The sequence below is a fragment of the Onychostoma macrolepis genome, chromosome 20 (assembly GCF_012432095.1).
Source record: "Onychostoma macrolepis isolate SWU-2019 chromosome 20, ASM1243209v1, whole genome shotgun sequence".
NCBI lineage: Eukaryota > Metazoa > Chordata > Actinopteri > Cypriniformes > Cyprinidae > Onychostoma > Onychostoma macrolepis.
Window position 1 is genome coordinate 677,759 of NC_081174.1, and position 24,494 is coordinate 702,252.

The 24,494-nt window shown below is 37.3% G+C and overlaps 2 protein-coding genes across 6 annotated transcripts in view; both read right to left on the bottom strand.

The window, feature by feature from the left end:
• Window positions 1-1,921: 1,921 nt before the first annotated feature.
• On the bottom strand, window positions 1,922-15,604 carry ufl1 (UFM1-specific ligase 1). 2 transcript variants are annotated; one of them, XM_058756900.1, is made up of 19 exons: window positions 15,355-15,604; window positions 14,246-14,391; window positions 14,105-14,133; window positions 13,213-13,310; window positions 12,945-13,059; window positions 12,362-12,492; window positions 11,768-11,826; window positions 11,531-11,677; window positions 10,418-10,593; window positions 10,156-10,332; window positions 9,277-9,400; window positions 8,674-8,796; window positions 8,212-8,332; window positions 5,895-6,061; window positions 5,626-5,753; window positions 4,920-5,000; window positions 4,530-4,615; window positions 3,528-3,708; window positions 1,927-2,802 (listed from the first exon to the last, which is right to left on the bottom strand). In XM_058756900.1, exons 1-19 carry the CDS (start codon window positions 15,429-15,431, stop codon window positions 2,587-2,589), a joined length of 2,382 nt encoding a protein of 793 aa, XP_058612883.1. In that variant the 5' UTR covers window positions 15,432-15,604; the 3' UTR covers window positions 1,927-2,586. The 2 variants fall into 2 exon arrangements, with proteins under 2 accessions (XP_058612884.1, XP_058612883.1); XM_058756901.1 differs by lacking the exon at window positions 14,105-14,133 and having other exon boundaries at window positions 1,922-2,802.
• A 1,788-nt stretch (window positions 15,605-17,392) lies between these two features.
• Window positions 17,393-24,494, bottom strand: part of dse (dermatan sulfate epimerase) — a 28,580-nt gene continuing 21,478 nt past the window's right edge. Inside the window, exons 3-5 of one of the 4 annotated variants that reach the window (XM_058756546.1) lie at window positions 23,302-23,541; window positions 21,866-22,073; window positions 17,393-20,351 (exon numbers count right to left, since the gene is read on the bottom strand). In XM_058756546.1, coding sequence (XP_058612529.1) covers window positions 18,620-20,351; window positions 21,866-22,073; window positions 23,302-23,541 — 2,180 coding nt within the window. In that variant the 3' untranslated portion in view covers window positions 17,393-18,619. The other 3 variants (XM_058756545.1, XM_058756547.1, XM_058756548.1) reach the window with 3 other exon arrangements.

Genomic DNA, 24,494 nt, shown 5'->3' on the forward strand with positions numbered 1-24,494 from the left:
TCAAGTGAATCTTAACTTTCACTAATAAAGAGAATATAGATCAACCAATGACAAACCAGTTCTCTGAAATAGCACAGATGTGCATCTCATGAACCTTCAATTGGGAAGCATATAGACAGGACAACACAAGAGTTACAATAGACTTTCTAATTTTTATTTTCGCCTTTGTGTTCATATTTCTTTTTCTTTTCTATTTCACAATGACATTGTAACATTTTATATATTTTTTTGGGGTCAGACCACAAGTAAAAGTGTAACTGTGAATCAAATCTAGTCTTTTTCAATCAATATCCCACTTACAGTAATGTTTAAATTTGTACTTGAAATGGATATATGGCATACGAAGTTCAGCCTTCTGCATTTCAGTACAGTGACTGTCATCCAAACTGTTGCCATAGTTTGGTAATACTAACAGCATGCAGTGTTATACTGACAGCATGACTAAGCATTTTGACTATCTTGTTGTGAACAATGACACAAGGACTTTTCATTCTGATGGCACTGATATATGTTCAATGACAAATACTTACTTTTGAGAGATGAGCTAAAGAGTTTGAGTAAAAGTTACAGGCTTTTGCAGGAAATCCATTGTGTGGTGCTGTTTGTACGAATTGTTTTGTACATATGTCTGTGCAAATATTACAGTAAGGATGATTCGAGAAATTCACCAAAGCAACTGAGAAAAACTGTATTCAGGTTTGAAACAATGGATCCAGAGAGTAGTGAAGGAAGAGGTCAAGGACACCCCAGAGGAGGAGGGAGTAGAGAAAGAAATGAAGGAAGAGGAAGAGTAGGAGGTGGAGAGGGAGTAAAGAGAGGAAGAGGAAGATGAGGAGGAGGAAGACGACAACATGGAAGAGAAAGAGGAAGGGCAAGAAGACAAAAACAGTCTCAGATATTTTAGTTGATGTGTGCCAGGGTTGGATTTTACCCCCGCTGCCTGGCCAGGGCTACTGTAGCCTGTGTCCCAGACCAAAGACAGGATGCTGAAGCAGAATAATTATTTTTGTTGTTGTTTGCTGTATTGCACGGTACTCTACAGTACATTAAATTAAGGAATAAAACACTTGGGGAGTGCCACAAGCAACACTTATTACCGGTTTTTGCAGTATTGTTTTGAATTGATCTCATCAGTGTGCAAGACTGTGTTGTAGTGTGTGTGTGTGTTTTTGAGGGTTTGTGTGTCATGTCTGAGAGCAAAGTTTGGTTTTTCAGCAAGATTGAGTTGTTTTGAGTGGAGAGTTTCATTTTGACCTGAATATAAGAAGTTTGGGGAATTGAGTTAGAAGTTATGGATTTGTGTTTAGAGTTAAAAGAGGCATAATTTCAATCGAGAAAAACTGCAACAGTTGAAAACATTTATTCAAAATTTGGGAAAGCAGTCAAAATGAATCAAATGTAATTGGTTACATTAATAAACTAATTGAAATAGTTGTACTACTTATTACATTTTAAATTGGGTAAGTTGTAATCAGTAACCTATTACATTTCCAAAGTAAGCTTCCCAACACTGGTAGTTAGTATACCTACGAAAAGTAATGCAAAGGACATCTGGTGGGTCATGGGTCATGTGTGGAGCGAAGGCTAGTCTGTCCGGTTGATGCACATGGAGCTGCGGTCAGCGTGCCCATGATGAGCATCTATAGAAAGTGCTGGACCAACAAATCTGATCCACGGAAGCCCAACCACACAACTTGCAGGACTTACAGGATCTGCAGCTAATATCTTGGTGCCAGATACCACATGTTCAAAGATCTTGTGGAGTCCACGCCTCAACACATCAGAGGGGACCTACACAAAATTAGGAAAGTGGATTTAATGTTGTGGCTGATCAGTGTAGCGGATTGATTACTTACCTTTTGTTCCATCTGCCAAGGTGTTAAATTTGCTTAAAAATAAATAAATACTCTATCACAGCCTCGCGGTCAGTAATGACAACAAAACAATATTCATTTATTTGGGAAACAAATAAATAATTGCCAATATTTAGCAATATGGAGATGATTTTAACACTGCTTGAATGTGTCCTATGGAACTGTTTGTAGCACTATGTACTGTATCTCAAATTTGAACATTTAGCTGCTACAAATTAAAGTTGTTTTGAGATCTACAATTTACCCCTAAACCCTGTAAATGTCATTTACACCAGTACTGAAACATCAGTTTAAATGTTGCACATTTATTTTACTTGTAAATCATTTATATTAGTACAAAGAGACTTTTCTTCAACTGGGACCTCAGCAGGTCATGTATGATTTTACAATTTCAAATAAAAGTGGTTTAGAGGCATCACTTTTTTTTATGGGTCATAGACAAGCTGCAATTCAAATGTATGCAAAATTACTTGGAAATATTAACAAATATTTCCAAAATGATGATCACTGCCAGCCTGGGCTGAAACACTTTTGTCAGTAAAGCACTGTAATTGTCAGAAGAGCACACAAGTGTCACTTTCCGCTGCTTCTCGTAGAGGAAATGTGTTGCAAGGTTTAATTCAGTCTGTTTATTTCACAGATTTAAAATTAGAGCTCTAATACATAATGTAGCAGAATACATTAACGGCTGGGGTTGCTGCGAACAACTGTGTTATTCTGTGACAGATGGTTTTCTCTGAGAAAGGATGTCTTTAATGTCTCTGGTGAGACTGTGAAGCTCTTTCTGAAGGCCCTCCACATCATCAGAAACAACAGGACCATCTTCGGCTCCCTCTCCCAGATTGCTCTTCTTCTCCAGGCCGTGACCCTGCACTACCAGCTGCTTGACCACCAGACTCTGGTACTGAGACAACAGCTTGTGCTGCTCCTACAACACACACACAGACAAATGCATAGCTTACGCGTTTCTGTAGATTTGTCATGGTGCCATATGATACAGAATTTTAAGGGTTTTGTTTAATTATAAATTGCATTTTCAATTAAAAATCAGACTGCTATACTACCTATGCACAAGCATATATGACCCTGGACCACAAAAGCAGTCATAAGTAGCACGGCTATATTTGGAGAAACAGCCAACAATACATTGCATGGATCAAAATTATCGATTTTTGTTTTATGCCAAAAATCATTAGTATATTAAGTAAAGATCATGTTCCATGAAGATATTTTGTAAATTTCCTACCGTAAATATATCAAAACTTAATTTTTGATTAGTAATATGCATTGCTAAGCACTTCATTTGCACAATTTTAAAGGCGATTTTTTATATTTTAAATTTTTGCACCCTCAAATTCCAGATTTTCAAATAGTTGTGTGTCGGCCAAATATTGTCCAATCCTAATAAAGCATACAACAATAGAAGCTTATTTATTGAGCTTTCAGATGATGAATAAATCTCAGTTTCAAAAAACTGACCCTTATGACTGGTTTTGTGGTCCAGGGTCACGTATGGCATTTTAGTATTTTAGTAGTGTTTTGCAATGACTCTGACTGAGCAGAAATCTTTTGTATAATAGTTATTTGTATATTTCAGTTTTTTTTTTTCTGCACAGCTGGATTTTACTGCAGGTTTAGGGGACACATGGCTACCTCAGGAATCTTGCTTTGCAGGAAGCCGATGATATGCGGCACACAGCGTCCAGGTGCATGCAGCATGCAGTGTGTGACGTTCTGGAAGAGCAAGACGCTGGTCAGATGCAGCACAAGCGCAGGGTCTTCTGTATCCCTCAACTGCTCCAACAGAGCCTGGCGGTGCACAAAGAGAGCCTGCCTACAAACACACACGCGCACACACACACAATATGTAAACTTTGTTAGGCAATGTCTGCATTTGCTTCTAAATAGCTATAGTTCTCAATTAAAAATTTGAATCAAATGAATTATATGATCACATGATTTGCCTCATTGTTGAAGTCTGCATCATTGATTCTGTTACTTTCCTGTTTAATAGTGTAAAGCTGAGATAAAAGCGCTATAAAAAGGTGACTTGACATGGCTATGCTTTGTACATTAGTGGTTTTAAAACGTGGCAGAGAAAAGCCAAGGTTTGTATAAAGTATGTGTTATCCTACATATAGACGTGGTACAATAACACCGTGTCTACACGACAAAACAAAAGACAATAGAACCCATTATAATCTGTGATGCTGTCTCCATTGGATGTGGTGTGGCGCAACATGGCCAATCGCCAGCAGCAAACTGATGCCTCGTTCTATTTATGATGAACTGACACAAAGTACAAATGATCTGCAATGGTCACTTTGTCGCGTCCAGTGTAGACAGGCTTTAGCTGTTGCCACACGGCACGACAACTTTTGCATCCAGTGCAGACGCGGTGTGAGTCAATCACTAAAGAAAAACATTTAATTGCTGTTTTGGAGAACTGAATGTTCAGCAAAGCACATACCTGTGCTGATTAAAAAAATAAAAATTATATGGGTCGACCTTGAGCTAACATGTTAACTTTGGGCTTCCTTAAAGCAATGCAATGCCTATGACTGAAGAATAATAAAAACAAGACATTTGATTACTAAAGAAGAGACACTTCAGTGATCAATACCAGTGCAGTGCTGGGGAATGAAGTGGTTATACCTTTCTCTTTTCTTGTCGCCTTTCTTCAGAAGAAGCCCGCACTCTTCTGCACTCATCTCCAAACATGACAAAAAGTCTTCAATGGCCTGCAAGTGATAAAAAAAAAAAAGTCTGCTACTTTGCTCTTCCAACCCATGACAACTGACAGTAAAATGTAAAGGAATATATAGTATTTTTCACATTTTCTCCATTAATTTTGGGAATTCTCTGGAAGGGATTTAAACATGATGACACTCAATTCTTTTATTCATAGCTGAAAGCATTATCAAATTACTTAAATATTAATAAAAACATGCAATGGGCAGGAGATGTGTAGAACTGTGTAAAAGTTAGGCGTTCGAACTGAAATTTGAGCAGTTCTGTGAGCCCATGTCGTGTCATCAAACACACCTTTCCATTGAGACTGTTGTGTAGCTTCATCAGAGGAGATTTAACTTCATCTGAGAGCTTTCCCAGAATCTTCAGCCTGATCTGCAACACAGTAACAGACACAACACTTATGTAAAGTAGAGAGAAGCAAGCATAGATAAAAATGTGTGGTTTTTCCCATCTAAATTTGATTTTGATTTTCCAATTTCAACTGTAAGCTGCTTCTACTGGAGAATCAGAGAGAGTTGATGTCTATGGCCTCGTCTCTCAGGAGGTCTGTTTTAACAGCCACAGTGTTGATGAGCTTCTCCTCGCGCTGCAGAACTGACAGATCTGATCCAAACCTCTTCCTCAGACAACACAGAGCTATACGCATTGCAAATGCATTATTATTGTGTGTCTGGGGTTCAGTTCAACCAAATTTGCTAATAACAAAGTAGCATAGAATGGTCCATTCATTTAATTAAATTCTTCTTCATTGGTTAATTCGCAAATTGCATCTTAATTCAGTCTATTACAATTTTGTATGTTTGTGCACTGCTTCTGATCTAATTTCTCCAAAAAAGTTGAAGCAAGTCTAATTCTCACAATCCAATCGAATTCTGGTGGATAAATTTAAGTCTTGGACTACTACACATTTATTTACCACCAGCCAGGAGCAGCACGGGGTGGTAACAGAAGTTAACTGTGCTATGAATGCTGTTTATGGAATAGCAGTAGGTTGTACCTCACTGGTGATGGCTGTCGAGCTGTCCGAGGTCATATGCTCAGCTGCCACAAAGCTCAGCAGCACATTGGTTGCATCCGTACATACGGTCTTCAAAACATGCTTGGCAATGGTAGCCTGCGTCTCATCTGGTATGTACAGAAAAAGAAAAAAAAAGCACAAAAGTTAGCGGAGGACAGACAAGCACAATGCTGTCACTTCTGTAAACTGTGTACACTTGATGGCTGAACCACTAATAAAAAGAACAACTGAGATGAACACAAACAAACCTGAGAAGATTTTGGTTCCTTTCTCAAAGAGGCGGATGTTGTTGTACAAGTTGTTGATCTCCTCCTGAAGATCCTTCATGTTTTTCTTCCGACTCCCTCCTGCTCGGGCTGAACTTGTGGACATGAAAGCGGCACTGACCACTTCCTGGTACATTTTGCTCAATGGCCTGGCAAAAAAAAGTTTTTGTAGGTTCTGTAATTTCATTTTTCAAATTTTGTGGAAAAACAACAAACTCAAGGTCTGTTCACACCAAAATGAATGTTCTGTATGAAAATTTGCTGAGATAAATATTTTAATTTGAATAAACAGCTGTTAATGCATCTGCTCAGACCAGCACTATCAAGATATCATTAATGCAGCATTTTTTTATTTTATTTTATTTTTAATGGAAAGTCTTTCAAACGATTCCAATTCCAATCCAATCATTGGGCCTCATTCATGAAACATGAGCAGAACTAATTTTTGTGTCAATTGTTCGTAAAGCCATTCTGATGTAAACTTTAGAATTCAAGAAAATGTTCTTATTTTCAATATTTTATTTGGTACGCCTGCTCCCTACCACGTGTAAATGGTGCGTAAAACGTTCTGTGTTCTTTTTGGCAAACTGATGACACTGAATTTTGATGCAGTGCCATAATAATTACAAGTTAATTTGCCCTTGCCCTCTTTTTGAATTGTTTCGTTTTTTATTTTGCAGCGGAGTTGATAACTGTAAAACGTAGCACTCGTCACTGTCAGCCGTAAATAGAGGAGGGGCGGGACAAATAGCGACCAACCATCCTACCAGTGTTGGGCTAGTCACTCAAAGAATGTAATATATTACTCATTACTAGTTACTCCTTTCAAAAGTAATATTGTTACTTTACTTATTACTTTCTGGCAACAGTAATTAGTTACACTACTAGTTACATTACTTTTTCTTCACGCCCCACAGAAGTTGTAACTTCCAGATAAAATTCTTCTAGAATGTTACTAAAAACATATTTCTGCCTCATCATTTGACCAAAATCCACATTGGATCACAGTCAGAAGTTATTACAAACACTCAATAGTGACTGATAGTGACATTCAAGTAGAAGTGTTGTATTCATCTCATTAATTGTAATGTGTAGCTTGAAGTAATTTTTCCATTACCCATATGCGATTAAATTTCATTATGTATTTTATCAAATCACATGAAGAAACTGTTTAATTTTCCAAAAATATTTTGAATTATATTAATATAATGTACCACATGCTGATCAGAGGGATGTAATGCCAGAGTAAAGTAAAGCCACAACTTACACAACAGATCTTTTTTTCCTGACAAAATCAATATAATGCAATATTTCTATCTGCTGAATGTAAGCTTTTCCATATTCCAAGCTTGCCTGCTGCACTGGGGACATCACATGCATGTGCGAGTCATGAAAATTATGAAAGTAAATCTAGGAATTATTTGATTGTTAGATTTTAAATCAGCGGGGTTGAGGCATCAAAAGGAACTAAGTAACTAAGCTGCTTTACGGAAAGTAACTGTAATATTATTACTGAAATCTTATTAGTAATTAGTTACACTACTAGTTACTGCAAAAAGTAATATTATTACAGTAACTACATTACTAGTAACTAGTTACTGCATATCACTGCATCCTACTGCCTACAACAATGGAGAAGTCAATATTACTGGTTACTGCTTTTTTATATTTTGCAAAATTCTTAAAAATGAGATACTAGTAATACGTTGCTGCCGTGGATATTCCAAATCATAGCAACCAAAGCGTCTCAGCTGGAAAAACGCTGTGCCACCAAAGCGTTCTCAAGCGCCACCAACTGGTCGTTTTAAGAAGAGCGCCTGACATTTTTTCTGGCTAAAAACTCTTTGGTGGACACACGTTAATTGAATATTTATTGTCAGGCATATGGCCTATTGGTGTTCTTTGCATTTATGCAATGGAGCCAAACCTGAGAAAGAAGACCAGAATATTTCACGAAACACGCAATTTGCGCAGCAGCTGTAATTCATAGGTGGGGATTATGCTAATTGAGAATGAGCATGCACCAGCGCCCTATTTAGGCATGATTGTAATTCATTAACATACACATGTTTAACTATCAAATCGGACGTTTACAAAGCGTTTGTGAGTCCGGAGGAGAGTTTTCAGGAAGGTCCGTTTTATGCACAATTACTCGGAATTTACTCATATATTTACGGAAGTTTCATGAATGAGGCCCAATGTGTGCCAGGTGAAAATTAGTACTTTTTTAACTTTATCATAAACACTTGTTGCTTGTAAAAATGGCTGTCTCCATATGCTTGAATATCATGGTTTGAACCTTTGTATCTGCTCTGCTAGTTCCTGCAGCATCTCCTCAGAGCTGTCACACACTTTCTCCCCCAGCACCTCCATGATCTCCTCCACTGAGAGGAAGGACATGTCTCCTTGCTTATTTCGCCCTGTAACATATGCATGGTCACAAATTAAAACAGGAACTAAAGCTGTTTCCTACTACCATTATAAATTTCACCAGAAAGGTTTTACAGAGGTAAAACTTGTTAACATTAGTTAAGAAATAGCTAACATGAATTAAAAATAAACAATACTTCAACACAAACCAAGGTTAGTAAAGCTGGCAAATTTCTATATACACAAAATAATTTTTAACGAGTTAAATAATACAAATATAAATAAACATCAATATAATAAATCAGCATGTTTATATGCTGTTTTAAAAATGAACAGTACATCATTAACTAACAAATGTGTAGTTTATTAGTTAGCACATCAGTGTTCATACCCTGAGAGGTGTGTGTCGTCTCCTCATCACTGTCTTCCTCCCTCCTGCCCTTTTTTTTTGTTTTGCGAATTCGGATCTCTCGGGCATTTCCGCCTCCACCTCCTTTCACGCTTCCGCTGCCCTCTGAGGAACATAAATAGCCAACAGCAAGCTTCTTATCAACAGCAATTTCTACTACGAGAATTAAAAACTACTGCAGGTTACGAAAATTATAGAAAAAAAAACAAAAAAACAAACTGAGTGATGTATAATAATTGAGCTCATCAAGCCATACTTTTTCTCCCGTGTTGTTCCCCTGGCTAGCTACTAGCTTTTAGTTTGCATCACAGCCATTAACTGTGAATGGCTTCTCTCTATTGCTAAGCTGAGGTAGGTGGTATTGCAGAGAGAAAAACATGTGCATATGAACCTGAGTGTACTGTTTTCTTCCCGGAGGAGAGAGACTGTAAATTTTAAATGCCTTTATCCCCTGGATTTGGTCAATTTAATACACTAGAATACAGGTGGTTACAACGCTAAGAGCAGGCATGGATGAAAATCCACAAAAGACCTCCAATTCTGATTTCACAGTGGCCTTAAAAATCTGAAATAAACTCTCTTTACCCGAAGCCTTCTTCCGGCGTTCGTCTCGTTTGTCTTTCTTTGAAGAGGCTGAAGACTCCAACAAAAAAGACGCTTGTTTGACATCATCCTCCGTTATCAGAAACACTGGGTTATTCTTCACTTCCTGTTGTTAAAGCAGAGAAGTGAAAAACATCCACTGACAATCCCCTTCAAATGTTTTAGTCTAGAATGACACTATTTCTTGCTGGAAACAATACTTTCAGTGTGTTCACCAAAAACGTGCTGATGTCTTGTTATTTCTTCATCCATTAAAATTTTGTATTTAATTGATATATTTTCACTTCTAATTTTTATTTTAGTTTAATGTTTAGTAATTCTGCTCAGTGCTTTGGTCATTTTATTATTACTAATTGGTTTGATTTTATTTAAAAAAAAAAAAATGTTAGATATAGTTTTTATTTATTTTTATATTGTATTTTAATGCGTCAACTTATTCAAGTTAGTTGCCAAGGCAACTATTCTAATTTTCATTTAGTTTTTGATGTAATATTCTTTTTTTTAGCATTATTTCAATGAACAATTATGTTTTAGTTTAAGTTAATGACAATAACCCTGCTTGGAACTCATGAAACTTTTCATTTTGGGTGAATTATCCCACTTACTTACTTTAATAACAGGAATGTAAATTAGTCACTTATATTGTTTAATATTAATGTTAATTTAAGCACTTGCCACATAGACATTTATGGAAGATTCTCTAAAACCAGCAAACTTGAACTTTTTTGGCTAGAGCACTTGATTGTTCATAGACAAATGATTTTGGACTTGAACATCAAAGTGTGAAAACAAGCAATTTTGTCATTTTAATATGGTGTGCAGGTACTCCAGGTGTGTAGTGTACAGAAAAAGCTTGCATACCTTCTGTGCTTTCCGTTGCATAATATCATCAAACAAAGCGATGCATCCTGTGATGAACTTTTCGCTGACCACACAAGTGGAGAGAAGCCTTGCACTGGACTGCACATTCATGCTCCTCAGCACTTCATTCAACAGAATTCCTACATCCTCTTCAGACAGACTGCTTGGGATCATTGGCTAAACAAGAAATTAACACAACATTTATGGAGGTATTTTTCCATTAAAAAAAATAATAATAAAAATAAATGTTGCATGACTGTACCTGTAGGTCGACCCAAGTGGCTGAGTTGATAGTCTCCTCCACTGAGGCCCCCAACTGATCTATGATGGCTCTGCCAACACATGCAGTTTTGAGAAAAAGCAGTTTGCTAGACTTAAACCGCTTCTTTATGTAGCTGACTGGATCAGGTATCCCCAAGCGGGTCAGCGCCTCAAACTCTGCAGGAAAAAAGATACAACTGGACTGAAAAGTGTTCTTGGATTAATATGAATTCAACTCCAGAACTACCACAGTGTCAGTTGCCACAAAAAGTTATTTTGACTCATCTCTCATTTAAACAAAAAAACACTACCCCTATTTGCTTCCATTGTTAGTGTGTACTGTAACTAGGATATCTGCTTTTTATTAAAAATAATTACAATAAAAAACAAATGAATAATTTGAAAAACTTTTCAAATTATTTTATTCAATTATACAATAAACTCTGTTGGCAAAGCCTAATTTAATTCAGGTAAACTATTTACAGCATGAGATATATTGACATGTACCAACACCTATTGGTGAACAGAAAACAAAGTTAAGGTAAGGCAAGGTTCAATGTTTATATTTTTGTATAATCTAGAATAGGCTTATACGGTACAAGCAAATATTAATACATGTGCGTGTATGGTTGGAGGAGGTATATGTCATGATTTGTTGTAATTAAAGCCTATTCAACAAATGACCGATTTTAGACGCAGCTTTAGTTGGAGGTAGGTGGCATTTATTATTTAGGACTAGAAATCATTTTAAATAAATAAATCTAACACTAGCTTGCTCTATTCTTTTTCTATTCTATCTGTTTTCATTTTATTTATTATATAATTAAATAAATGTAAAAAAACCTTTCTACATGTACTGTGTTAAGCTAACTGAGGCTTGTCATAGCACTTGCGTATAATTGCTCTTTTGTTGATTTTGATTGCTTCTATTGTCCTCATTTGTAAGTCGCTTTGGATAAAAGCATCTGCTAAATGACTAAATGTAAATCCTGCACTGCGACTGCAATACGTTGGGAGTCATCAGTTTTTCTGGGTCCCTAATTTCCAGAGAAGGGAGACTGAACATTTTAAATGCTGTATAAAAGCTATATACTGTCATTTAAAATAAACACACCCAAATATCCATTCTGTTTGAGAAAGGACTCAACCCAAGTGCTCTGGGCCTTGGAGTAGATGTCAGGAATGTAGATGGATTTATCCTGCCTGCCTCCAACCACGGAGCCCTTCAAACGGCCACTGTTAACCTGTTCTTCCAGCACCGCTGATAAACAACAAAGAATAAACAAGCAGTCTGTATGCAGAACGCTCAAATAAGAAACGATTGTGTAAAAAGGCAAACTGCAAAACTCACAGTACAACAGATTCTCCTGAAAACCATAGAGATTTAGCAAGTTGTTGATCTGTGTAGGCCTAGGGATGGAAATCACAACTGTTAAAAAACTACAGAGAAATTCATCTTTAAAGACAAAAGAGACTATAAGGAAAAGGCAAGACATAAAAATAAAAAAATAAACTGTATATTCCATTGACAAATACGAGAAATCAGAGATGCTTAGGAGATTTTTAAAAAGACATTTAATGTGCACTGGTTCAACATAATTATACGCTTAGTTAACCTAAAATTTACCCTCGTTTCAAAACCCATGAGATGTTCGAGCTCTGTTAACATATTTCATGTGTACTATGATTAAGTGTTGGTCAGTGGTATATGTGAATAAAAGCTTAAATTAAATCTGTTAATCATATTGATTACGTTTCATGATCACTTTATGGATAAATAAGGGACAGAAATCTCTCAGGTTTCATTAAAAATACATTAACACTTTATTCAACAGGCTGATAACAGCACATTATTTTGATAACTTAGTAAGAGTAAACTACAGTACACCTCTTATTGTATATTTTCCATTATCTATCCCTTGATGCAGAGGGTGGAGTTGCTTACCTTGTGATGGCACTGAACAGACCGCATATGCAGGCTTTGTGTCTGGAGAGGAAAGCTTGTGTGAAGATTACTCCCCTGTTGTACTGATCAATCTGACCGTGGATCACTCTGCCCAGCCTCGAGTTCAGCTCCTAGCAGAGTCGCGAGAAGGCAGTCAAAAGACCATTTCATTACAACTAGAAAAGAAATATGTGTGCAGCTCATGTAACGTTCTAGTTTAAAAAAAAAATGTAAAACAAATAAATGTTATGGTGTAAAATGAATGAGCAAGTCAGCTATCCAAATTTTCCAGCTTCTACTGAAGCCCACAAGATGCTCTTTGGAACATTTTTAAATCAGGCTGTGAAAAAGAGGGGTCATTATTATTATTTAATGTGATTTAAATGCAGACAGATACACCACAATTTGACAATTACTGTAACTGCAATGCAAGCAGGTTTCTATAAACTGCTGAATGATTGTTTCTCATAAAGATTATTGACCAATTGTAAGTTGCTTTGGATAAAAGCGTCTGTTAAATGAATAAATGTAAAAATGCATTCTAACAAGAAGAATCACAATACTTCACGCAGACTGGACTAACCTCAGTTAGAAAATCTCCAGGTAGATCATACGTTTTGCAAAGCTCTGCGATGTTCACCTGTCCAGCCTCCTGGAGTTTATCATTCACCTCCTCAGCAAGACGATCTAAGTACGTTCTTTACAGGAGAACAAGCATTAAAGAAGAAATTTATAACTGCATGACACATAAAGTTTACTAACATATTGGCAGAACTGAAGAACATTTTCAATAGTTTTCCCTCTATGCTACAAGTAACGCTCTAAAGAACATGTATTCGTTTTTCACTCACTCGTCAATCAATTGACCCAGAATGAGCTGTGTGCCTTTGTCTGATTTGATGATTTCATTTGCTCTGCTCTCCACATGCACCAAATCCACATTGATGATCTGTGAGAAACATTAAAGAATCATTAAAGGAATAGTTCACCCAAAAATGAAAAAACTTTGATCACCCTCAGGACATGATGTTGATGTTTCTTCATCTGAACAGAAATTTTGCATTCCATCACTTCTTCACCAGTGGATGCTCTGCAGTGAATGGGTGCCGTCAGAATGAGAGCTGATAAAAACATCACAATAATCCACTCCAGTCAACCAGTCAACATCTTGAGAAGACAAATGCAGTGTGTTTGAAAAATTTAACTCTTTACTAAGACGTTTTTAACTTCAAACCGTTGCATCGGGTTAAAACACAAGTCCTCTATCCATAACATTGATTCTTTTCAGTTAAAAAGTTTGTCTGAATCAGGAGAGAAATATGCACCAATCAAGCACTGATTACAAGCAAAAACTGTACTAAACAATATGTTCATGGATTTTGATGTGCGAGTACAAAAAGGGATGGACTTTTTCACTGAAGGAAGCATTAATAAGGATGATGGACTGGAGTCGTGTGGATTATTGTGATGTTTTTATCAGCTGTTTGGACTCTCATTCTGACGGCACCCATTCACTGCAGAGCACCATTGGTGAGCAAGTGATGCAATGCTACATTTCTCCAAATCTGATCCGTTGAAGAAATAGATTCATCTGCATCTTGGATCTTGGAATACATTTTTTACAGCAAAATTTTATTTTGAGATGAACTCTTTCTTTACAAAAAGTATTCACATAGAAAATCTGCCCTCCTTCATAAGACGAATATAAAAACTATAAAATGTTATGTTATATATCAAACCAACCTTTTGAAGATCCACAACATTAATCCTCCCTTAAAATATAAAGCAAAATGTTAGATTCAAGTAGTCGTTTAGTAGACTCTGCTATTCAAATCGACATACAGTACACTTATTAAAGTGAAGTAATTCAAGTATTGTACTAGCCTCTGTGCATATACAGCTCATCGCGCATTTCTCGGCTGATCTGTGCAGGAGTCACATACTCTTTCCCATCCAGAGTGTGAACCACATCTAACTTCTTATCCTCCACCAGCTTGACCACGATCTCGATGCAATTCCTCTCAGACAACCTGAGGTCAACACACAAAGACACAATCTGCAGTTAACAAATTAAATCATACATGACAGGTACTTTCTCACAAATCAATAGTGCTCCTTCTGATTTTACTCAAAGCAATAGGGAATTTCTTGAAATGAATCTCCCTTTTATTAACCATATTACACCTACTCTATCATATTTGATATTTGTAAGACCTCAAAACATGATCAAAACTTTGCATCTTCTACATGTCCCTGATTGACATTTAGCATCTTTCAAAAATGTCCACCTTCACATATGTCTTTTTTTGTTGTGAAATATTTAATGATTTTATAATGTAAAAATAAGAGTAACTATTATATGGTTACAAAAACTTAAAAAAGTACGTTTTTACTGGACTGGAGCAAATTAGGTTTACTTGATTATCCAAACATTAAAAAAAAAAAGAAAAATCATATGTAACACAACAGGCTTTTTTGAGGAATGTTTATTTGTACATCTGTCAGTCATCATTGTATTGCATTATTAACACATTTAAATATAGCATTACTATGTCATATTACAGGGAATAAAAAGTGACAACTGATATTTATATGCATTATAGTAGCCTGCTATCCTTTTACAAGAATCTCATTCATTTATAAGTCATCAGAACTTCATATTTTTGCTCGATTTCCAAACACATACTGTACTGTACTGTACTGCATCATGACACGGCCCAAAAACATAAAGTTACAACAAAAGTGTTTGGTAAAGGATAGAAATGACCAGTTCTGACGCGTTATACAGTAATGATGTTTGTAAATACCGATTATGTTTTTATTGCGCGACCAATGTCGCATGAAACTGAGTCATCAGTTTTCCAATATTTTGCGGATCAAGCCTCTTGTCAGTTTGCAAATTCTTATTCAGGATATACTGCTTCAAGACATAAGAAAGCAGGGGGCGGGATGAAGCGCAACAGCAATAATAACAACAACAACATGGTTTTTACCTTTGAACAGTATCTGCAAACTGAGCTCTCTGAAAGTCCGCAGCTAGACGCCTGATTTCCTCCCAGTCTGCCGCCATGACTTCACTTAAGTACAGAACTAGTGTTCTCGCTTTATCCAGGCATTTAATTAATTCTTGATTTTCAAACCAGTTCTAAATAATCTCACGCGGAAACTTCAGCAGAGCCACACTGAGAGAAAAGACACGTCAGTCTGCTGTAAGCCTCCTACGGAAACGCACGAGGGACAAACCAGTCAGTGCGCATGCACGGTTAAAATGTGCATTAAAAATAAAAAAAGGTCGCTTTTACTTATTTATTCAAATTGTTATTTTTGTTAATTGACTTATTAAATAAATATAGCATAATGTTTGTAAATAAAACAATTGTGCATACAATTGTAAACAATATTATTTATTATGTTGAGGCTGCTATATTATAAATAATTATAAATAAAGCATGTATTTATATAAATAAATACATGCTTGCAAAACAGGAGACTCCTGTCACCATTTTTATTAAATCTCGAGCACTGAGTTCTTCAGCCTTTTTCAGGACAAAGGGATGTATTTATTTTGTTATAATTCTAAAGTTGCAAGAGCATTTAAGTAATTATTATTGATGCACTATGTCATATAGGCCTACTTCTATATTTTTCAAATGGTTTAAATGTTCAAGAAAATTAGTTTGCCATCACACAATATTTTGCTAAACCCCAGCACTACCGCTGCGGATCTCTAGGTGTCACCGAAACCCTTCTGAACATTACTGGACATTTATGTGCGTTCAATTCATTATTTCACATTGCTAGCTTAAAGCACTTTCTTAAAATAATTTCTACATGTTTTGGATGTTTATGATGTTATGCATGAATGAAAACAGCAATCCCACTAATACGGTGGCCGGTGTGAAACACTTTTACGAAGCTCGAGACAAATTTACATTTTGGAAAACATTTTTAACTATCATAAAACACAATTACATGGGAAAACAATTTTACCAAGGAGGAAACAAATTTACATTTTAGAAAACAAATTAACAAGACGCAAAACACTTTTACCAGCCACACAGCCGGAAGTGACGCGGTGAAAGGTGGTGTTGTTGGTGAGCGCGGTCAATTCGTGTTGTGGAGTAAATGCCGTAACACTAAAGACAGAATCTCACCAAAGACAGAATTTGTCCTGTTCAATCAACAATAATCTGTCCCAAAATAATTTGCAGATATTGTCAGTTTAATATTAAAAACATATCTGGTGACATAAATGATACTAAAAGGGTAGCAATTTCCTTTGGCTTTGCATTGCATTACACTTGTTTTCGACATTATCAAAAGAATGCTTCAAAATACAGAAGATTTGTTAACATAATATAATGACAATGAATGTAATCAAACATAAAGGACTGTTAAAATGTGTGCTTTTATCTGTTTTTTTAAGTGTGCAAAATTAAATTATAAACTTTTTTGTGTAAGGCAGTGCTTTGTATTTCTGATCATAACTAAACAAATGCCATCAATGTTCCTACTTAGAAAAAAGAAAGAAAGAAAGGGTGCCTGTGGATTAAGACTGTGATGTTTTTAAATGTGTTCTCATCTAATCAGATATCACTGCAAGTCAAACAAAAATATGACCTGGCAAAATAAGAAATAAAATGTTACAGTTTCTGCGGGGGGTTTTCCCCCCCCCAAGCTTTGTAAAGTACAAAACATTTCAAACCACTCTCTTTTGGTGTTGTGAAAGAAATCCCCACCCCCACAAATGTTAACAGATATATCTGTGTTGCACAATTAAAACATTAGTTTGAATATTAGTGCAAGGTGGAGAGAACAAAGTACAAAGAGCCACAAAGAACAGTATTGCGTCGCTAAATTCTTCACATTATTCATGAGGGGAAATGATTTCCATCGAATAGCTGTACTGGCAGATTTATGAGATCCAAAACAGCTGAGAAATATAACACCTAATCTAAAAAAATATTTACTTTTTCCCCCCCCTGTAAGACAAAACTTTCCAAATAAAATGTCCTAAATTTGTCTATTTTTTTTTTCTTCTCTAATTTATTTTCTTGAGCCAAAATATTGAGACACAAACCAACACTAAGGCTATCGAAACATTTTAAAGCTGAACATATTCACTACAGAGATGTCTGTCTTTTCAAAATTGTATTCGTTTCTACTACTGGGTATGGAAATCATGTTTTTAACATTCCCTAATAAAATGTTTGCTTGATGTATATTTTTTAAATGTACATATAAAGAAATCACCAAAATACACATATTTCTGTAGTTGCCATTTAATAGAAGAGTACAAAACAACATCCAAAAAATATACTTTGCTTCAACATATATACATTTTACACATTTTATGATGAAAGATAGTCCATGTTGTTACCAAATGTGCATAGCTTTCAGTGAATCTGGATAATAGTGGGAGGCCATAGAGAGAGTCCCACTTTAATACAGAGCCACAAACATGACATTTGCAAGGGGGTAAAAAAAAAAAGATACTTTAGCCATGATTTACAAATTTGTTCTCACAATTTATTTTGTTGCCACTTTTTGTTAATTCGTTCCCTCATGTCGGTTAAACCGTGGCCATAATTGAACTCAAACGAGGGAATAAATTACTATAGCATGCCAATGCTTTAACTATATTTTCCCTCACAAATGAGTAAAGTTGTGGAAGTGAATTCTTAATTTTCCCCTCTCTTATGTCATGTGCAGGGCTCTATACACTCTTAAAAATAAAGGGGCTTGACGATGAACCTTTAACATCTGAGGAACCTTTCTGTTTCACAAAAGGTTATTTGTGGCGAAAGATGGTTCTTCAAATTATAAAAAGCTAAGAAAGAAATGGTTCTTTAAAGATCATTGACTGAATGGTTCTTTGTGGAACCAAAAATGGTTCTTCTATGGCATCGCTGTGAAGAACCTTTTAAGTACCTTTATTTTTAAGAGTGTACTTCAAGACAAAGTTCATGTAAACAATTTCAAAGCTCCACAAAAGCTTTTGATCTGAGGTGGGCTGGCTATCTTCGCAACATCTATTAATTCCTATACGGAATCAGCTTTTCCCAGACACCTGTTTGCTAGCACTGACTGAGAGCTGTGCTGAATAAAGACACTTCCTTGGGTCTCACAGTAAGAGCCACATCACTTGGATGCACTGCTGCTGCAAACAGGGATATTCTGCCATAGTATTGGTCTCAAAACTTGGAGGAAGAGCTGGTATTTTGCACCATTCTGAATGTCTCACAGTGACGATGTTAGTCAGCACTGCGTCTGAGAGCAGGAGGAGTACAGACAGAGCAGGATGAAGCTGTCTATGAGGAGGATGCCGTAAAGGCAACGCTGCGTATGCAAACTCTGTGCCCTCTGGAAGCGCGTCAACAGCACTGCCAGCAGGACGAAGAAAGTGGCTATATTTAAAATCAGGAAAAGGCGAATGTACGAGGTGGCGTTAAAAATACTGTCACTTTCTGCCGTTGCCCCCACACGTACTTCTTTGAATTTCCGCCCCTTGACAAAGCCCACTTTCCTGCCCTTTCGTAAATCGCTGTAGTCGATGAATGCCCTCGAGTCGCCGTCTGCCTCCTCCGGAGCCTCCTCGTAGACGCGCTTCATCGTCCTCTGCCTCTCCTTCTTCTCCCTCGCCTCGATCTGAGCAAAGATGTCTGGGAGGCTGTCGGAAAAGCTCGCCTTCTTGCCTGCCTTCCCCTTACCTTGCTTCTTCGAAAGGGAAAACATCTTCTCCACAGTCCCTGGGGTCTTCCTCTTGTCTGAGGACTTCAGGAGGCGCTCTGCAGTTTTGTGGAAACTGTCCGTGTTAAGAACCCGTGAAAGGATGTGCCTCTCCAGCTGCTGGAAGACTGGTTTGACATGCTGCAGATTGTCCTCCACAACATTAACGTATTCCTCTACCTCCTCCAAGGGCTGCTCATTTGTCCCTGCTGTCCTTTCAAACACTACTTTCTTTTGGTCCATCAACACCATGGCCATAGGCTTGGTGGGACCCGCATCTGTGTACAGATAGACGGTGTAGGTGTGATCTCCGGTGGCCAGGTAGATGTCCAGTGTTTCCGAGTCTCCGTGCACACTGAAACTCTGAACATCCACTCCGGAGCCGAAGAAGATGTAGGCCACTCTGCTGGTAGGGTACCTCAGTGGCATAGTCACATTTACATAATTCGAACCATTATAGGGGTATCCACGGGGGTAGCTCCTATATCCCACTGTTGCCTTTTCACTGCTGCCCGTATCATCCAACCAGAACATCTTGGACGTTTCGTTTCCATGTCTGATCAGAGCACCGTGAACTCCGTCGACTTGGGTTTCCTGAAAAGGCATGTCTGTGTTGTGAAAGAAGGCGCTCATGCTGCGTGTCACGCTGCCTAAATGCAGCTGAATGCTGTCGACCATCAGCAACAGCTGAGGATGAAGCAGCAGTAAGTTCCTTTGAAAGCTCTTGATCTTCAGCTCAGGGTTGTAAGCGCCGTGACCCTCCCCGCGAATAAACACCATGCCCTGCCGCTCCAGAGCCGCCTCCACCTGCCCCTGGCAGTCTGCCGCTTGACCGTGCTTGTACTTAAGCCATTTAGAGTTACAAGCCTCAGTAACTTGGCCTTCCCATGGTGCAAAGCAGCTCTCCGACACGGCAGGCCCAAACATGACGGCATTGTTGAGAGAGGTGTATTTGGGACCGTACAATGCCTCTGTGATAAACGGGACTCCATTCGGAGCAAAGGTAAAGGAGTTCTGGTCCGGATGCTCGTGGCCCGCGTTAAAGTTCCGCCACCCTTTGATCCAGTCTTTGTATTTGTTTTGGTGAACCATGTCGAAAATAGCACGTCCCCCGAGCTTGCCCGACTTGAAGGACAGAAATGTGTGGTTTCTCCCAGTAGGCAGGGCACTTCCGTAGGTCACCACTCCCCAGTCTTCGAAATAATGGAGGTGTGATGCACCATAATCAGGAGGTGGGGTGGGCTGCAGACTGGCATCATACCTATACAGTGGGAGAAGCACATTGAAAAGTTAGTTAAGCCACAATACAGAAAATTCTAGTTTTTGGATAATCAGAAACCTGTCTGGTTTCACTCCGACCTTTTCACACGTGCATGTCATTTTAATCCCAAACAAGTCAAAAACTGAACATTTAATCATCTCTACATAAACAGGTGCATTTGCTGTGTACCAATTTTTCTCAGGTTTGTCTATATTTCAAAATAAAAAAACAAGTGGCCTTTTTGTACATAGACTTTTTACATGTAAATTATTGTAAATGTGAAATTTTATTGTAATTTTTGTATTTATAATGCAGTGCCAGTGTACCTGTTTTGAGCTTTACATCAAGGACCACAATGGAAACAAGTTTTATTTTAAACTTTATTGTGTTATCCTTGACGAATTGAGTGTATTCACTACTTTTTTGTCAAATAAACAAACAAAAACAAAACAAAGACTCACACAAACATCTACACTCACACATACGTGTGTGCATATATATTATTCTATTTTATGTATTAAAAACAACTTGAAACAAGCTTGACCCTCTAACACTTGCTCTATTCTTGCTGTATCTATTTATATTCTAACTACTTGTTTTCTTTTTTATTAAAAAAAATTGACCCTCTAACACTATTGCTCTCTATTATTTTTCCATTCCATCTACTTGTTTTCTTTTTATTTATTATACAAAATTTTTTTTTTTTTAAATCGCTGTGTGTACTGCATTAGAGTAACCGAGAATTGTCACAGCACTTATATATCATTGCTCTTTTGTTGGTTTTGATTGCTTCTGTTGTCCTCATTTGTAAGTTGCTGTGGACAAATGTTTCTGCTAAATGACTAAATGTAAATGTTTTTTTTGTTTTTTAAAATGCCAAAAAAGCACATTGTGCTTTCACATTAGCAAAATATTCTTGCAGACAAAAAAGGTCTATTTCATTCTCTATTGTGGATAGTGCAGCAATTATGAAGCACAGCTCACAGTCATTCTTAATTCAACAATATATATGTAACTAAAATTATTGTGACTAGCAATGCTTCTAAATAAAGTCAAATTACCTGAAAACGTAAGTACAACAAAGGCGAAATTTTCCAACATTGACATTTACCCTGAAACTAAATATACTGAAACATCACGATGAAACGTTTCTTACAAATCTTACAAACGTTTAAGGGGAAAAAATATCATCAATCTGTATCTAAAAATTTTAAAAATCAATCTACCAAAATCCTACACCTACACAGTATTAAAAACTAAAATTTAATATAGTTAGTAACTTTATTCATCCCCTTGGGGAAATTTTCAGTGTTTTTCAAATTTTTCAGTTTCAGTGACTTATTTCAATATGCGGTTTCTCACTAAAGACAATACAACATAAATTTCACAGTAGAACAATACACATTTCACAGCACTTAATCAAAAAATACCAACAGTAAAAAAATGTTAAGAAACTAGAAAACATGTTTGCAAAAAATGAGAAGTTCTATACTCAGGAACCCAACAAATCTCACCAGAGGAACTCTGTGTGCAGCGTGCACCAGCGCTGACCCCTGCCGGCCTGTCCCGGGCCCTCCAGAACTCGATTCTGTCTGATTACCTCAGCCAGCCAGTTCCCGCTGCCATTTCTCATGACATACCGATCCAAAAACACCAACTGACTCTCTGGCCCATAGAACCAGTTATAGTTGGAATCTGCGATTGCAACCGTTCTCTGAAAACCTGCAGGAGAAAAAAAATACATTGAAACATTCAAAACCTAATACGAGTGTGAAAGAGTAGGTCAACAAAAGAATTTGCTCTTTTTGTTTCCTGCACAAACTGCACAATAAGTGTTTATTTTCAGTCAATGAGTAGAAGCTTGTTTGACTGCTGTAGAAGTAAACACTTTTTAATTAACAAGGCTGAGTGAAGATTAAAGGAAGAACAGCAGCTTACTGTGAAAAGGGATATTAAACCTAGCAACCACTAGAAAATATTTAGCCAGAATGAATCACTTTTGTGTAAAAGAACGACAGCAGTAAGCACTGTCTTTAGAGGGGAGCATTTAACTAATGAGAGTTTGTTTTAGTTTCCACAGAGAAACTAGAGTGCTAGCTACACTGATAGAAATACAAAAACGGCTAAGAAGAGGCCATATAGTCCTAACAGTACTGCATCTGTGTGAATTCCCAGAGGGGATAGACAGAGATAGACTGAGAGACTGAGTATATTGTGACTGCTAACCCTCTCCGTCTCCTGATTTTTTTGCTTAAGGTTTTGGTTTCCGCTACAATAAAATGGCTTTTGGCAGGAGGCTGCAAACTGTCCAAACCTGACTTGTCTGTGGACACACACAAACAGCTTGACGGCTCTTAGTTCTTTGATGTGCACAGAGAGTTATTGTTGCAGTTACAATTCACGGTCTGAACTTTGGTTTGGTGCTGGCCAGATTACCCGTTTATCGTTTTAAGGTGAGACCAGGCAACTGATCTGTAAAAGGAGTTTATTACTGTACTATGACTGGCATGTTCAAAGCACTTTATTACCACAATTGTCTGCTAGTAACATTTTTAAAGGGGTCATATCTTGAGAAATTAAAATAAAAGGTCAAAAAACGAAAGCAACCATAACATACTGTAACTTTCAAAACTGAAGATGCATTTATTGTAACAAAATTTGTCAAGCTGTCAAACTGTAATGCAGGCTTTGCACAAAATACACTGGACCCAACAGCAAAACTGCAGCCCACAAAGCAAACACTGTTACTCATTTTCAAAATGGGTGTTTTACATACTATAGATGTTACAACAGCAGCAAAATGCCCCATATTGTTCTAAGCATCAGACAGAGGGTGGAAATTGTGAACCTTCTAATTGGACCTCGGGTAAAGAAATGAAATATTTGCAATATGACACCTCTAAATGCTGTGCTTGTAATAGTCACAGAATGAAGCAAAGCAAGGTCTTACCAGGCAACACTGTCCTGTAGAGAAATGCAAAGTGTTTGTGCAGCCAGGGGTGACTGAAGTGGCCGATATCAAAGTGCCTCTGTACCAAAAACATGTACTGGAAGAGTGAACGAGTGGTGTAAGTCCCATATGCCACACCCTCGTACAGAGACCCATCAGTCACATCTTGGAGAAGCACCATGGACTTTTCCATGATGGCAAGAGCCTGTTTTGTCCAGAGGTACGCTTCCTGGAGGTATCCTGAAATACAGAGCAAAGTAGTAAAAATGGCAGCATAGAGAACAGTTTGTTGTGATCAGAAGGCAGTTTTCATAAATGTGATGAAATTTGGTGCACTTTGGCCTAGTGCTGTCAAACGATTAATCGTGATTAATTGCATCCAAAATAAAAGTTTACTGTGTTTAAGTGTACTATGTATATGTAAATACACACACATACGGCATATATTTTAAAAATATTTACGTTTATATATTCATATTCTTATATTATATATAAATATATTGTTACGATTCAGGCTCGGACACGGAGGTAAGTGGTGAAACAGAAATGACGTTTATTGAACAGGTGAAGCACTGCAGTGTGAATAGTTGATAAAGAGGTAAGTAGATGATCTTGAAGTGTGTGACTCAGTAATTGATGAGGAATGATGACAGTGTTCTTTTCCCACAACGTTCGGGATGACGAGACGAGGGGATCCGTCGTAACACACACACACGCACACACAGACGATCGGCGCTCTATAAGGAGAGGACAACACAAGGAGGTAGAACACAGGAGGTAAGGTACACAAGGTAAGTAGTAAACTTGGAAGGATATAACTCTGGGTAGGATATAACTCTCGTCCAGCGATGAGAGAGTCCACGTTGTCATAAACGAGATCGGACAGTGTGGTGTGGTTGGTGAGGATCTTTATAGTGGGTGCTGATGAGGCTGTGATCAGGTGCAGGCGTGCGTGGTTAGTACTCTGGTGAGGTGGAACGCTGTGATTGGTGGGGTGTAAGGCCTGACTGATCCGTGACATATATAAACATAACATATTTTTCTTAAATATATAAATGCATGTGTTTGTATTTATATATATACACATAATAAATATACACAGTATACACACATATATTATGTAAACCATAAAGTTTATTTCGGATGCGATTAATCACGATTAATCGTTTGACAGCACTACTTTGGACATGATC

Bases quoted from the DNA above. Each gene is read 5' to 3' on its own strand.
- ufl1 (XM_058756900.1), bottom strand. From the start codon at position 15,431: ATGGCGGCAGACTGGGAGGAAATCAGGCGTCTAGCTGCGGACTTTCAG. The intron at 11,678-11,767 runs GTGAGTTTTGCA...GTTGTTTATCAG, and splicing joins TCAGGAGAATCTGTTGTACT to CGGTGCTGGAAGAACAGGTT. The intron at 8,797-9,276 runs GTAAAGAGAGTT...TATGTTCCTCAG, and splicing joins ACGCCGGAAGAAGGCTTCGG to AGGGCAGCGGAAGCGTGAAA.